Raw genomic sequence first — 17,233 nt, 5'->3', positions numbered from 1 at the left:
AAGCTGAAGAAGGAGTCATATCAGGCCTGGTTGGCTTGTGGGACTCCTGAGGCAGCTGACAGGTACCAGCAGGCCAAGCGGACGGCAGCCCGGGTGGTTGTGGAGGCAAAACCTAACTTCGGCTGGCCTCGAAGAGATTCTGGCAAGAGATTCTGGCAAACCGTCCGGCGCCTCAGGAGAGGGAAACAGTGCCCTACCAATGCTGTTTACAGTAGAAGTGGGCAGCTGTTGACCTCAACTGGGGATGTCGTCGGGCAGTGGAAGGAGTACTTCGAGGATCTCCTCAATCCCGCCGTCACGTCTTCCATTGAGGAAGCAGAGGATGAGGGCTCAGAGGTGGACTCGTCCATCACCGGGCTGAAGTCATAGAGGTGGTCAAGAAACTCCTCGGTGGCAAAGCACCGGGGGTGGATGAGATCCGTACCTCAAGTCTCTGGATGTTGTGGGGCTGTCTTGGTTGACACGCCTGTGCAACATTGCGTGGCGGTCGGGGACAGTGCCTCTGGGATGGCAGACTGGGGTGGTGGTCCCTCTTTTTAAGAAGGGGGACCAGAGGGTGTGTTCCAACTATAGGGGGATCACACTTCTCAGCCTCCCCGGGAAAGTCTATGCCAGGGTTCTGGAGAGGAGAATACGGCCGATAGTAGAACCTCGGATTCAGGAGGAACAGTGTGGTTTTTGTCCGGGCCATGGAACACTGGACCAGCTCTATACCCTCTACGGGCTGTTGGAGGGTTCATGGGAGTTTGCCCAACCAATCCACGTGTGTTTTGTGGATTTGGAGAAGGCATTCGACTGTGTCCCTCGCGGCATCCTGTGGAGGGTGCTTTGGGAATATGGGGTCCTCGGTCCTTTGCTAAGGGCTGTCAGGTCCCTGTACGACCGAAGCAGGAGCTTGGTCCGCATTGCCGGCAGTAAGTCAGACTTGTGCCCAGTGCATGTTGGACTCTTTGTAGAGAGAGGAAGAGGAAGAGGGAGGATTAGAATGTGAGGGGAGGAAGAGTGCAAGGTAGGGGTAGAGCTGGTAGAGGAGTTCATGGCCAAAGAAGACAACAACTTTCAAATGAAATCAGAGCAACCTTAGTTGGTCATGTCATCAATCATGGGCTGACAAAGCAAGAAGCTGGTCTTTTTTTGTCAATATATTTTTTCTGCAATTTTCTTTTTTTCAGTTTATAGTTTTTTGTGAGCATATTTTTGTTCAGTCCAGTGTAAATATACCTGCTGTGCATAAGTTGCACTGACTTGTTTGGTCAGTACAAAATACCTCAGGAAACCGCCCCATCTGGCAACACTGCTTGTATTAGCGTCCAGAAGTGCTGTATTCATAAAGTTAGAGCAGCAGCAGTCTTTTTTGGGGGGTGGGGGGCAGAAAATATTTCAGGGGGGCCCTAATGTAGGCCTGGCAGCGTCACTGACAGGGGTGCACAACATATACATTAAACGATTTTCTGTTTCGTACTTGCAAATAATCTAGAACAACTTGTAGGTTTTATTTTTCACCATGACTTAATGGTATTGTTGTGTTGATCAGTTGCAAAACACCTAAAAAGACAAATGGAAATCGTACAAGGAATGGCCAGGTAAGAAAACATTTTCACAGAAAGGCAAGAAACAAGAGATTGTGTTGTCAAAATCAGTTTAATTGCACAGGTGGAATCCTTCATGGTGGGTTTCAGGAACAACCATTCAAAGATCAAAGGGTTCTAGTGCTCCTCGCATCATAAAGGGTTCTAGGAAGACCTTTAGAACATTAAATGGTTCTTAAAGATGACATGCAACTAAGCACCCCTAATTGGTACATATTGGCTGGTTTTTAAGACATTATCAAACTGAATCGGGTTTGTGAGGTTAGGGTTGGACTGAAAGCCTACAGGAAGCCGGCAAACTTCAGTTTACCAAATGTCCAACCAACACGTTGACAACAGTTCAACACAGCTACACTGTATTTATCCTCAAAGAAATTCTCTGTTGCTCTCAGTATCTTCTTGATTGCATTAATTTCCATGAGGTCCAATGGACCCATCTTGAAGTAACTTGCTTCAGGAAATGGCTCAGTGCTGGCTGGACAAAGGTCTATTCCAGGGGTGTCCAAACCATTCCGTGTATCTGCAGGTTTTCACTCTCACCTTGTATTTGATTGACTAATTAGGTTACTGATTGGTTCGTTTCTACCCTCACCTGGTTTCTTAGGTGTGAACTGGGAACCAATTTATAGGAAAAACCAAAAACCTGCAGACACTCGGCCCTCTGTGGAACTGTTTGGACATCCCTGGTCTATACAGAAAGAAAGAGAGAGACGAAGTGGAAGAACCCCTTATGCCTAAGCTGAAAAAATGCCCCATATTCTGACCCTAACCCTTGTCCTAGAATTTGTCCCAGCTGGAAAGCCTTGTGGGGACAAAAGTGTCCTATTTTCCTGCCTGTGCGGTGACTCCACGTGTGATCTCACATGTAAAGTCAAACCAGGCCTGTCACACATATGCACACTCACATGTTTGCATAAGCGTTGGCTGTGATCACGTTGCTGCCTTTCCTCGGCAAGAATTCCCACCAGACGTTTTCTGTCAAAAGCTCACTTATAGTCCTCGTCCCTGATGGAAATAATTAACGTTGATGATACAAGAAACAAACCGGGCAAGAATTATCAAAAAAGGAAGAACATGTCATGAATGAAATGGATTTTACCGGGTCGGTTGTTACTCGCGGCTAACAAGGACCACTTCCCTAAGAGCTGAATGTTGTTCAGATCAGACCGGTAGACTTGGAATTAGCACACATGCACTCATGTATGTACAAACAGAAACATATACTGAGAAAAACGGTGGTATACAGCAAGACAGACAGACATATATTCAATCATACAGAAACAGAAGTACACACACACACACACACACACACAAACACACACACACACACACAGTAACAGATCAATGTAGACAGTTGTAGATATAGAGTGAACTAGACTCTCCTTTCCCTCTCTGAGAAATATCATCATCTCCCCTGTTGACATTAAGGTTTGCATTTACTGTTACATAACTAGCATGGCGAAGACCTTGGGCTCAATTCCAACAAACTTTGAAAGGGAATTAACGACAAATATTTGCATTTTGTCTAAGTTCATAAATCACTTGTAATAATTGTTGGACTGCAAGGGCGTAGGGGTGTGTTTCATATTCAGGGGACCAATTTATCTGCTTCTAACATGTCCCCCCTGTTCCCCCCTGGTCCCCCCTGCTCCTATGCCCTTGGTTGTTCTGTCTCTCTACACATAAAACTCCCTCTCTCAGGGAGACCAGGGTTGAGTTAGCGCCAGCGCAGCATCATCTGGTAATCAAGCTCTCCTCCCACTAATGTAATTTGATATAAGTTTGTAAAAACAAACTATTAGCTACATGAAAAAACAAAAGTTCTGTCACAGTAAAAACACAACAGCGGGGATCTCCAATTGATATGATCAACCATGTAATGAAGACTTCTAGAGTTTATGTTGAGCTAACTGAATGTTACCTTCAACATCCTACAAACTGCACACATAGAGACAAACAAACAATATTTATGAGTAAAAGTCAAAACCCTTGTATCCCTTTAAGAAGCAACATTTCACCATTCCCTTCTACCCCACCGACCCAGCCTCCCCTCTACCCCACCGACACAGCCTCCCCTCTACCCCACCGACCCAGCCTCCCCTCCACCCCACCGACCCAGCCTCCCCTCTACCCCACCGACCCAGCCTCCCCTCTACCCCACCGACCCAGCCTCCCCTCTACCCCACTAGATAAACTCTGGCCTCCCTGAGTGAGGGACGTTTGTGCATTCGGAGACAGACCAACAATTATATCAAGCCATTCATGAACTTAAACAGAATGTAAATGTTTTTTGTCTGTAATCCCCTTAAAACTAGAAAAGGAACCAGGCAAGCCTAGTTCAGCCGGCCCGCAATTGACAAAGGTTGTTGCCTGCACTGGATTCGAACCAGGGTCGCCCACATGAGAGGCGATATCTTTAGCGACTACACAACAGAACTGCACACTTATAAAGTGTCGGTATAGCGTCTCGACATTAGGTCATTTTGTCAACGCATTAACATCACGCCAAGTTTGAATATTTTGCCAAACACAATTAAGCATTGTGTGAAACTGAGTAAAAGGTTTAATAATCACAACTTAGTTCACTGAATGTATTGAATACTGTAAGTACTGTAAGTAATACGGCATGGAATGTCTGTATATTCAGCAGTGGCATAAAAATACAGTAGTCCACTGCAAAAGCCCAATGACCAAAGAAAACTCTAAATGAAAAGCACATTACAATAAATTAACCAATGTTGTGCAACTGCAAAATCAAAGTCAGTGAGAGCTTTATTCTGCCTCAGCATCACGTCTTTGTGCTGAGTCCGGCCAGAGGAGTGTGCTGAGTCCTCGTCCACCACCTCTGACACATACTCTTCCTCCTCATCCACCACCTCTGACACATACTCTTCCTCCTCATCCACCACCTCTTACACATACTCTTCCTCATCATCCACCACCTCTGACATGTCATCTTCTCCTCTGTCTCAGACCTGTGCCACCTGTGTCCATTGAACTAAGTTATATTCTGAACACTGGGTTTGATCACATTATTAGAAATAAGTGTGAACTATTTTGAGTCAGTGTGTGTAAACGATGACAACTGTGTTGTAGTTGTGTTTAGCTTTTGCCGCCCGCATTTATCATTTTGCAACACAAATGTATGACAGTGCAAAATGTGATTTAGTGAGTGAGAATGTGTTTAGAGTTTTGCTAACAGAGTGAATGCAATTTGTCAATTGGTGTTTAACTACCTGAATTTGTTTTAGGTTTTGCCAAAAGAGTGACTGATTCAAGAAATGGGTTTAGGCCACTGAGAATTTGGTTCAGAGAATGAGTTTTAATGTTTAGCGATTCAGAAAAACTGTAAAACATAAGAAGGTACACACAACGGTCCGCACTTGTACAGTGGAAGTCTTACGAGGAATGCTCTTGTTCCAGCTGAGAAAACCTTCTAGCAGAAAGGCAACGAATAGAACAGATTGGGTGGTCATAATCAGCTTAATTATAAATGGGCGCGGAGTTCAGGAACATGGGGGGTTTCTAGAACAACCATTCAAAGATAAAAGAGTCCTATTGCTCTTCACGTCATAAAGGGTGAATTGGAAGGATCCTTTATGGGACTAAGTGGTTCTAAAAAAAGAACTACACACCCCAGATTATACACACTGACTGCTCATTGCAATATTAACTAGCAGAAACAGTTATGTGAGGTTAGAGGACTGAAAACCTACAGGAAGCTGAGAAACCAGTCCTTCACCTTATCAAATGCTTGACCAACACGTTGAAAACAATTCAACACAACTGCACTGTATCTCCTCTCAAAGAAATTATCAGTTGTTCTCAATATTTTCTTGACTGCATTCATCTCCATGAAGTCCAAAAGGGCCATCTTGAAGTCATTTGTTTCAGGAAATGGCTGAGTGTTGGCTGGACAAAGGTCTATAAAGACAGAGAAAGAGACAGATAAAGAAGTGCAATTATACAAAACATTATCTATGACAGGATGAAGTATAATATTATAATTTGCACCTTATAAAATGTTAACTAACCTTCTTTGGGATTGACAGTGTATCTAGGTGGCAATTTGAGACATTCAATTTGTGTATCAAACTCCAGCATTTCATCATCTGTGAGCACCCGTCTCTTACCTGGAAGTAAAATAAATAGTAATTAATTCATGTTTGAAGAAATATATCAATATTTTAATTAAGTTCTATTTTCTGATATATTAAATTAAACTTAGTCCAATCCATTAAAATAGTGTTAACACATTTAATATTGGTTCAATCCATTCTTATCAAACACATCAATGCAATTAGAACTAAGCCAAACCTAGTTAATTGAATAATGCTTAATGATGCTGACTCCCATCCATTAAGTCCATCAATCTAATAAATGTCAGTGTATCACAAATTATTCAAGAGGATTCAGCTAAAGTCAGGTTCAATCAATTCAGTAAATTGTTTTAAATGTAATTCAGCTGGGTCCAGTCAATTGAAGTCAATTAAGTTAACTGTCTTCTGATCCAGTGAACTACAATAAAGTTCTTACTGAAGATTCTCAGAGCAGTGTAGACGTTTCCATTGATGGTGCTGGTTATCAGGGACACCAGACAGTCCGGACAGGTAGGCAGCAACACAGCAGTGGAAGACAGTGATGGAATGTACGCTGGTGACAGACACACACAATCCCCCAATAGTCAATTATTCAAGTTATTTTTAAGCTCAATAGAAAGAGTCATAGCCTTCTTTTCATGGGGCGTTTCTGCAGAGAACACATGAGAGACTATGTCTTCCTAACTGTCAATATTATAACTGGAAAGAACATGTACTGAATTTTGTTTACTGGCTTCACTCCACAGAAACCTATGTGTCAGCCCTATTCAGCCCTATTCAGCCCTATTCAGCCCTATTCAGCCCTGGTCAGTCTGAGTCAGTCCCTGTTGAACAATTGCTGCTGTATAGGCACCAAGGCTTCTAACTAAACGTTCCTCTACAAGGCATTCCATGAGTGTTGGGCATTGCAGTCAAAAGCAGTTTTACATAACTCAAAGTAAGCCCTCTGTATCTATGTTATGACAAAAACACACATATTTACACACACACACACACAGACGTATACACACAGTTCAGTGTTGCACTTACTCCAGCTCAGCTGGTTGCCTTCCACAGTTAGAGTGGCGTTGTACCGACCACATTCTACACTGTTAGGGGAAGTATTTGGAAGAAGAGGCAATCAGGGGAGAACATTGATAGAGAGAAGGGACAGAAGAGAGTAATTAGTACACACACACACACGTATATATATATATACACACAAATACAGATAGACAGGTTTTAATACATATATATCAATCAAGGAACAAAAGGCCCTTACACTTCCCAATAGGAGTAACTTTGTTTACAACTCAGGAGAGGCTGAGGTATTGTCCCAATTGCAGATGGGATATAATTTAATTTACTCAAGAGTCATGAGCAGGCAGACGAGTGGGCAGAAATCAATAATTGAAGAAAATCCAAAAGTTCTACGTTTTTTTTAACAAACGCACAGAATAACAGTGTCATCCTGCACAATAAAAATTGTGACATGGCACACAATGTCTACATAGGAAGAATTAGGAAATACATGAAGCAAAAATATTGAAATAATATACTTAAGCGCAAACTAGCAGCAATTTGAAAAATAGCTTGTTGAAGTTAAAGTTCACGCGCACCTCTGAAGAAGATCACTGCTGAGGATCAGAAGCTGTGTATGGTGGCTTTAGGAAATAGTTTGCTAGTACCAGTTTGGATTCTATCAATTCTGCCAGCTGTTTCGTCAGTATACAGTTTAAAAATATCCATGCTACCATGACAGATTACTGAATGTAGTTTGAACTGTTTTGGAGTCGTTTTTCACTTGCAGTGCAGCTTTGTGATAAAGATGCAAACCCTTTCCATTCATGGATTTGGATTATGCTAATAACGCTAATTACAGACTGGGACAGAGCTGAATAATCTATTGTTTGAAAAAATTATTCAATGGGCCTTCTGGAACATCTGGTGTTAAGTGAAATATCAGAAAAATATACATTTTGGACGAACATCCTTTTAACAACTTAACTTTTTCTTAACTTAACCTAATCTTAACCCCTAAAGGACTGAATTGTCCGATTTTCTACAGTAAAACCAGGGACCCCCACCTCCCCACACACACACACACGAACACACACACACACACTTACATTTTGGCATAACTGTTGGCATTGATTTTGTTGTGGAGTTCCCCGGGCAAGAATTCCCACCAGATATTTTCAGTGAAGAGCTCATTGAAAGTCCTTAGACCTGGTAAATATAATGATACACATAGAGTATCAAGATATATAATGAATGTTAATGGGACACAAACCAAACAGGACAAGACAAACATGAGAACAAGACCAGACTGAATGAAATAAATATTAATTAAATGGATTTTACCTGGTCGGTTATTACTCATGGCTAGCAAGGACCATTTCCCAAAAATCTGCATGTAGAGATTAGATGGGTAGACTTGGAATTAAATACACAGACATGTGTGTAAAAAAAGAAACAGACCTACAGAGAAAAAAACTGTTGTGGACAGTAAAACAGACAGACACACACACACAGTAACATACAGTAGAAGCCTATTTGTAGATATAGAGTGAAATAGACACTCACGCACACAGTAACATACAGTAGAAGCCTATTTGTAGATATAGAGTGAAATAGACACTCACGCACACAGTAACATACAGTAGAAGCCTATTTGTAGATATAGAGTGAAATAGACACTCACGCACACAGTAACATACAGTAGAAGCATATTTGTAGATATAGAGTGAAATAGACAGCATAGAGAGATGCTCACCGAATCTGTGGTTGCAAGGGGTTTCAGGAGCCTCTCACAGGTTTTAGAAGAAGGTGCCGTCTGGCTCATTGAGACCAGACTGAAGATCACAGCAAAACACACCACCAACATGCTGACCGTATCTCTTATGTCTGGCTATGGCACTTCCTAAACCAGATGTCCAAAAATTGATGAGTGCTCCAGCCTTATAACCGAGGTTTCAACCCTCCTCTCATCTCCTCCTCTAGTCTCCTCCTCTAGTCTCCTCCTCTCGTCTCCTCCTCTGGTCTTCTCCTCTGGTCTCCTCCTCTCGTCTCCTCCTCTCGTCTCCTCCTCTCGTCTCCTCCTCTCGTCCCCTCCTCTCGTCCCCTCCTCTCGTCCCCTTTTACTCCTCCTTCATAACCTCGCCTCCAAATAAACACACTTCTCCTCCCCTTCGTTCCCCTCCAATCACAGGAGTCCCATCCCTCTCCTCCAGAACTATCGTTCTGTTTCATGGAGCTCTGCCAAACCACAGCACCCCCGGTCTGTCTGGGGCAATCAAGAACAGTGATAAACTCTTCGACCTCACTCTCGCCAACAGGGGGATAATGCCCGTTGCCAGGGAAACGCATAAGGAGGGCCTTTGACCACGGGGGCGTGAGTGAAGGCGTTCACCCGAACCGCCTCAGACCTTTTCCCTCAAGGAGAAGCACAGGGGAGACTGAGCGCAAACAGGTGTGTCGAAACACCACAATTCCGCCGCCAGCTGATGGAGTACAGGACTCCTTGGTGACTGACACAGGCAAACATCATTCTGTTGTGTGTCGTCACCTTACGTGGCGGTTGAAAACGCCCCCAAGAGCGACCAGTTAGGCGTCTCTTTGTGCGCCGACACGCGCGCCACCATGGAGACAGTGGCCAAACGGACACCCAAAAGGTCTCTCCCCCGCTCTCTCTCTCCCCCGCACCTTTTTCCCCCTCTTACCTCCCCCTCCTTCAGGGGGCCGGCACCGGGGCGGCGACAGGAGCAGCTGCCACTGATCGCGGAGGCTTGGCACTAACCTCCTCGACCTCGTCCGGGAACAGGGAGGAGTGGCCAGCAGACAGCCTGGAGAGCGACGCAGCTGGCAAGGACACGTTGTTGGCCGAGCCCATGGCCTGAGGGCTCAAGGAGTAAGCCTTCTCATGCCGCATTTCCACTGGTGCTTTCCCCCAGTACCGGGGCTACACCAGTGATTTATGCTAATGTTGGCTCTCAACTTTCCTTTTTCGACTCTACATTTGGTACCAAGGACTTAAGGAGGGGCACAGGTGGGGAAGGAGTTACCATGCAATTTGGTTTGCCAATTACGAAAAATAAAAAGCCACATTTTTTAGGTAGTATTCTGAGGTAATGTTGTGTTGTTATAGGTTCTGCAGGCAACGTCTTGGTCTCTGTTTTTCTATTGATTCAATGGCATCGTACCACTTTTGGTCGTTCCAACTCTTTCCGTTCTGATTCTTTGCTTCCCTGTACTGTTGCTGTATTTTTTATTTATTTCATCAGGGATCTGTTTCTTAGATCGGATGAAGACCATTACGAGAAGCCTAAACGATACACATCGCCATTCAAATGGGACAACATGCCTCGTTTTCACACCACGTAATGCGTCAACACGCAAACCCCGCCCTAAGTCCTAAATTCCGGGGCTTGGCACCAAGCAAGAGCCAGGCTACTCAGCCATGGCCAAAACATTTCTGGACTTTAGGGTGAAACACCAGAGTTTGGCACCAGTAGAAAACGAGGCATCAGTGGACTCAGAAGTGACTGTATCCCGCTGAGACGGCAGGACTGGTTTCTTGGTCGCAGACCAAGCATTGGATCGTGGAACCAGGTTGCAGGCCCTCCAACCAAGGGATACCCTTGGAAACAGCTTTGTGCTTGCTGTCCACTCTGGTGAAATGGTGGGAAACCTTTCACTGGCGCCTGCAGCTGAAGGGGGAGTCCCATTAGCTCCACAATGTAGGCAGGGTAGGAGGGGCAGGAGGTTCTTTCACCGTCTGGTGTCCGCCCTCCCACAGGTCCACCCCCCATGGAGGAGCAGAGGGAAGAGGAATCCCCAGTCTAGTCGCTGCACTCCACATGTTCCAACGGAGAAGAGAACAGAGGAGGCCACAGACACAAAGGAGAACCGACCCTCAACCATCTCCGAAGGAGGGGGAGGGGTGCAAGAACATGGATCAGCGGGAGAGGGCCTCCCCCAGGGGTTCTTCCATGTCACCCTCAGACTGGCCATCCATGGACCAAGGGCCCCCCCCTGCAGAGCAAAAAATAAGCTAGGCCTACATGAAAAATAAGAATGCAAAAAACTTTGAGGGCAAGACAAATGCACGTTGACAGCCCCCGAGTTTCAACGGCCAGGTGAAGCCTGTGAGGCTACATAACAGATATTCTCCCCTTCCAGTGGAAAAGTGGGCAAAACAGTCCAAAAAAAATCCCAGAATCTTTTAATTACGTTTTGATAGATGATGTTAGACATGAGTAAAAAATATATATGCAAGTGGTGCTCGAAAGCACAGCAATAGTGCTGTCAGGACAAGCGTAGAACACCCAAAGAGGATGGGCTTATTTAGACAAGACAGAGACGAAACACTGCCGCCGCGGTAGCTAGCAGCAGCACGTCTTCCCCAACGACACGACATCAGTGTGAATTTCGTCCACAAAAATAGAGATGAAAATATGTTTTTCAGTGGCAGCTGACGAGACGATAACTGACAAAATAGAAACAGTGAAAACAAAAAAACGAAAGGAAAATATGTCATTTTGGTTGACAGAATTGCGACTACACGCAATTATCTTTGTGACAATAGGGAAATATAACTACGATAGTTGGAAATGACGATTTGGGGTCCATCGCTGCCTGGGTCCAGCAGTAATTATGTGCTTTCTTCTAATCTTCCCCAACACAGAGCTGTATAGCACTGTCCTTGGTGTTGAACAATAAACAAGGCTATATAACACAGTCTGTTAATTGTGACGACGCATTTGTGCTTTTGACATTTAAACTGTTTATTTATTTATTTTTTCCATATCTTAATATGTATAGTTAAAGATAGATAGCCATCAGTCTATTCACTATTAGCTCAGAATCAATCACAATCAAATGTATTTATAAAACTGTTTTTATGTCATCGGTTGTCACAAAGTGCTTTTACAAAACACACAGCCTGAAAGCAAGAAAACAACAATGTTGAAGCACAGTGACTAGGAATGCTCAGTGAACGTTTTAAGAGTACAAATGCATTTGGGCCGTGTCCAGAGTCAATAAAATCTAATCCATGTCAGAAGCATGACCAGATGGACAAGGACAGGGACAACTGGGTGGAGGGTGGATGGGGGGGGGGGGGTATCAGATTGGCAGCTGGAATTGTCAGGTATCGTCTTGATCTGCACCACAGCCAGGATGACTTTGGATAGTGGCAGCAACAAGTCTTTAGAGCCTGGTACTCAGGAGGTGTGGGCCGAGACTTCATGTCCTACTACGTTTGAACGGAGCAGGAGACAAAACATTTAGAGAGTGCATTCCTTAGGTTTACAAGGTTTTACAGTGGAGAAGGAGAACAGACCCTATTCCCACAAGCACAATAATATAGCAGCGTAAAACCTTGGGGCTGAGGCTAATATCTTTGTCTCTGGAAGGCAGCATCGACCAATCAATAGCTTCATACAGAAACCTACACACACACACCAACACCTTATGGCCTCAAACTAGCTTTATATGTGAGGAAACCCATCAGAAAGATTGTAGATGGTCTATGAACTTAAGAGCTTCGGTGGCATGCAGGATTCTTTTCCAACCCTGCTGTAATTCCATCGCTTCGAAAAGCCCTCTTATCCGACGAGCTCACAAACAAGAATGACTCAAAGAGTCTGGTCCAAGGAATGACCCATGTTCTGTTTCTACAAGATGACCGGTCTCTGTGGTGACCCCTTGGTTTTGATTTGTTGAATTATCACTATTGTGGATAGAAATTTTAAATTCCCTTCCACCCCACTGACCCAGCTTCCTCTCCAAGTTCCACTCCACCCCATCGACCCAGCCTCCCCTCCAGGTTCCACTCCAACCCATCGACCCAACCTCCCCTTTAAGGTTCCCCTCCTTTCCAATGACCCAGTCTGTCATTCTACCTTTCCCTTCCCTCCAATCACTCTCCTCCTTTCGCACTTCTCGCTCCCCAAACAGGACGGCAAAACTCCCCTATTGACATTGCAGTCTGCATTTACCGTTACTCAACTCTATCAGGGCAAAGACCTGACCTTGGCTTAGATTTAAACAGATCAAACAGCATAGTGAATAGATATCTCTGTCAAGACAATTTCTGTGGTGTCACTGGGTTGTTGCTATCAGGTTGGTGAGCAGCTGCTCTTGCGGTCATGTCACAATACCAAAACCCCCCCCCCCCCATGTCATCTGAAATATATAGTTATTGGACATTAATAAAAACATCAAACTGCATTGCGTTAGGCAAGCTAGTTACTGGTGGGATAATTAGGTAACATTATCTATCGAGATAAATAGAGTCCCCTTTTTCACAACCCATTTTGCTAATATTTATTAAGGTGCCAATATTAGATGAGGGCACTGGAAAATGACTAGCTCAAAATTATTTTTACCCATGAATTGTCTTTCAAGAATGTTTACAGACTTTGTTAAAGTGTTTTATGCTGGTTTTCTAGACAATACAATACTAGTTAACCAAAAACTGAAAAATAATGTACAGTTTAAGAGTTATAAAATAAGTGACTGATGCTAACAATTCCTACAGGTGTCCCATGTTGATTACTTACTACTTACAAAGTTTACTTACTCTGTTTTTTAGTAAGTATATTACCTGTATACAAGCAGTGTTGGAACAAACTGTGTTACTACACCCTCTTAAGCATTATTTGGACAGTATTGTACTGCTGGAAGTAGTATATTTCTATCATAATAGAGAGAAAAAGGCAATTAACAAATGAAGACATTCAGACCATTATAACCCTTAAAAGTGAGTACAGTTTCCTACATCAACAAAATGACTTGGAAAATGAAGGAAATTGTGTGGAAGAGGTTTGGCAGACCCAAAGCCACAACAGAATAAGAAGGTAGATTTCTGAGAGTCAACAGGTTAGATGGTCGGCTCATAGGACAGCTTAACACTAGTTGAAGAAAGCAAGTCGCAGTATCAACTATGAAGGGAAGACTTTGAGCTGCAGGTTTGTCAGGACAAGTGACGGTAAGAAAGCCATTGCTAAGATGGAAAAATAAGAAGTCAGGCTTGCCTGGGCCACAAAGCACCGCCAGTGGACCACTGAAGACTGGAAGAGGGACTGGAACTTTGATTTCCATTGTAGAAAGAATGCCACGAGTGTGTTTGGCTGTTATGTCTGCAAAAGGAAAAATGTAGGTATTCTAAAACTTTTTACTGGTAATGTATACACAAATGCATTTTTTAATTGCATTCAATTTCATGTCAAAGTTCTTACAATTAATGGCAAACCAGCACACGATAGTAAAGTTTGGGTCTAAAAGACACGATCCAGAACAAAACTAAGCATACAGAATTCAGGTGAACCTACCAACTGATCAACTTAACTAATTTTTAACAATGACATAATGTAGTGCCCAAGTTTCTGACAATAGGTTCCACCAAGGCTTAAAATAAGCAGTCAGTCCAATCAGTGAACAAATTAAATGACTTAAACCTACATAGGCACTAGCCAACACCATGTTGTCAACGAATCCCCTGTATCTCTTTAAGAAACCACAGGTCAGATGTCCATTCCACCAAATCGACCCAGCCTCCCCTCCAACCCACCGACCCAGCCTCCCCTCCTCCCCACCGACCCAGCCTCCCCTCCACCCCACCGACCCAGCCTCCCCTCCACCCCACCGACCCAGCCTCCCCTCCTCTTTCTATCCAACGAACCAGCATTCCACTTTACTCAAATCACTCTCCTCCCTTCCCTCTCATCCCTCCCTAAAAAGGATGATAAATCCCCTCTATTGACATTAAGTTTTTTAGGGGGCCAAGCAACAAAGTTGCTGGAACCCTTTTATGTTGGTACGTTTTATTATTATTATTATTATTCTCCAGGGCCATTTTCAGAGGTCCATAGCTTGGTCTCCTCTGGTTCGAAACGCTCCAAACTTTGCTTGATTGTAGACGTCATCATGGTAACCATACTCCTCATGGTGGCGCTGTAGCACTGGAAAAAGGAAATAAAAAATGGAAAATGGAAAAAGTGAAGCTCAGATCTCATGAACCGAATGTTGTAGAGACACGCAACCAAGTTCCAGATATACACCTTCTCATGCTGACCAAAAAAGTCTCTGGGTCTTTCAAATTCGCCCCTTGGATTTTCCTTCATTTTGAATTTGGTGAAAAACTCGTTAACGACATCTCCTCCGAGACTGCTGAACGGATTTGCATGCCGTTTGGTGTGAAGGACCTTTGAACCATGACCTTTAAAACTTATATAAGGAAAGCTGATATCTCAAATAGTACGGCCGAAATCAGCGAATGAAATTGAGCTGGGCAGGTCTATGACTTTAGACGTCCATTAAACCCAAATGGAACATCAAACAGCTACGAAACGAAACATACTCATAAATGTGTCCGCTAGGAATGGACAGGAAAACTTCCATACAGAAATACCGCTTGGGGGCGCTATAAACATAACCGATGTTTCTCACGATTCTTCTGTTGATAAAAACACACTTAAATTTCCTCCGAAACAGCTGAATGGCTTTGGATGACAATTGGAGTAAAGGACGACTGGACCATTGTCTTTAAAAGTTATATTGTTGTTAATGTTTCTGGTGGATTTTCAAAATTTGCATGTGCTATTTTGGGTATTATAGATCACAACCCGATGAGACTCTTCAGTCTGCCAGCCAGCCCTGTGGTGTAGTGGGAACATCATAGGTCCTTCAGTATTATAACCCCTGTTTGATTCCCTTCTCAGACATTCCAAATTCTGTATTTCATAAATGCTTTTCCACTTGGTGCTTTTCAGCCTTCACACAACAATACATATCCGAAATATCATGATTTTAATTTATTTGCGAGAATAATTGTATTACGTGACCCTTTTATGCTGTTATAGTTTTCCAAAGAAAGGAACCAGCCATGGAGTGATTGGAGTCATTGATTTCATTATAAGTAGGATGTATAGCTATTAGCTAGCCATCTATTATCTTTGTACAACAGTACACTTTAGTTCCATTACAAACGTTTTGTTGCCAACTTTATCTCAGCAAAATTGTCATGGCTGGGGTAAAATTTACATTTGGAGAGGATAGAGAGCTATAGAGACAACCAGTAGCCCCTGTGGTGTAGTGGGGACATCCCTGTTCTTCAATATTCTGACCCTGGTTCTGTTTCCCTCGGAGATGTTCCAAATATTGTATATCCACTCAGTACTTTTCACCCTTCACACAACAATATATATCTCCTCTGTAATACCATGATTCTCATATGTTTAGGAGAATAATTTTTTTACGTGACCCTTATATACTGTTATTGTTTTCCAAAGACACAAATCAGCCATGAAGTGATTGTAGTCATTGTTTTCGTTATGAGTAGGATGTATAGCTATTAGCTATATAGTCTTTGTGCAAGACTACTCTTTAGTTCCGTTAATAAATGTTATTTTGTCCACGTTATTTCAACAAAAATGTAATGGCTGAGGTAAAAGTTGCATTCTGATGTTTAAATAGTGTAATGATGAAACCTGAAAATGAAACCTGCCAGCGACAACAATATTCATCCCTCCTAATCGGCTGAACTAGGATTGCCTGGTTCCTTTTCTGGTTTCAGGGTCTTTTGTTTTGATTTCCTCTCCTTCGATTGGACATCCTGACTACTAGCGGCATTGGGCATTTTTAAATAGCAAAACATTTCTCTAGTGAGAGCATGCAGTGAGATGCTTCCTGTGCCCCGCTTGACCCCCTGAAATGCTGCTCGCAGCTTTAATTTTTTACTGTTTCTGAACAGGGCAAAGACCTTGCCTTAGCCTAGATTTAAACAGATCAAACTGCATGTACATAGATATCTCTGTTTGGACAATGTTCAAGGTTTTCATGCTATCAAGTTGGTGAGCAGCTACTCTTCTGGTCATGTCACAAAGCCAAAATCCTCTCACCCCATCTGAACAAGAAAGTGTAGCTTATATAGGTATAATGTCCCTTGAAATGTAAAATCATTAGACGTAAAGAAAGGTTTGATATCAACCTAATGGAGCTGTAGATTACATCCATATATTGGCTGATATCTATTGATGGTCATCAGAGGAAATGTAAATGTTCTATATACAACTGTGATTACAACACATTTTCAGTTGTTTTAACTGGTAAAAAGGCTTCATGGCATTTGTACGACTCATTGGTTATTGGGGCAACATAAAAACACAGTTGAACCCAATTTTTTTTTTAACAAAAACAAGTTCAGACTGAAAACACCATATATTAGATTAACCATTGATTGGATTACTTATTTACAGCAATGTACTGTACATGCAAGGTCTTGGCATTAGGTCCTGCTCCTCTGGGATAACACACACAGGAGTATTAACGCAGTAAAAAATGTATATATACATATATTTTTTTAACAGATATTAAATAATTACAACAATAATTATGATTTTGGTTTTATGTAGACATACATATCTCTCATCTCACCTCATACATAAAATGCATATATATATATATATATTAATAGAAAGTCAAAGTGAACTAAAACATTTTCAGGCTTTATTTTGCATCTTTGGATTTAAAATGATACAATGATGGGTGGGTCATAGTTCA

At 42.8% G+C, this 17,233-nt stretch overlaps 1 protein-coding gene across 1 annotated transcript; it reads right to left on the bottom strand.

Annotated features, from left to right (window-relative positions):
- Positions 1 to 4,891: 4,891 nt before the first annotated feature.
- LOC105008187 lies at positions 4,892 to 8,701 on the bottom strand. Its single transcript, XM_010867414.5, has 7 exons — positions 8,445 to 8,701; positions 8,033 to 8,078; positions 7,798 to 7,897; positions 6,719 to 6,777; positions 6,126 to 6,242; positions 5,624 to 5,722; positions 4,892 to 5,513 (listed from the first exon to the last, which is right to left on the bottom strand). Exons 1-7 carry the CDS (start codon positions 8,553 to 8,555, stop codon positions 5,302 to 5,304), a joined length of 744 nt encoding a protein of 247 aa, XP_010865716.1. The 5' UTR covers positions 8,556 to 8,701; the 3' UTR covers positions 4,892 to 5,301.
- Between the last annotated feature and the right edge of the window lie 8,532 nt (positions 8,702 to 17,233).

This window comes from Esox lucius, chromosome 25, assembly GCF_011004845.1.
Source record: "Esox lucius isolate fEsoLuc1 chromosome 25, fEsoLuc1.pri, whole genome shotgun sequence".
Classification (NCBI taxonomy): Eukaryota; Metazoa; Chordata; class Actinopteri; order Esociformes; family Esocidae; genus Esox; species Esox lucius.
The sequence above is the reverse complement of the archived record's forward strand: the minus strand, read 5'-3'. Positions and strand labels throughout refer to the sequence as shown.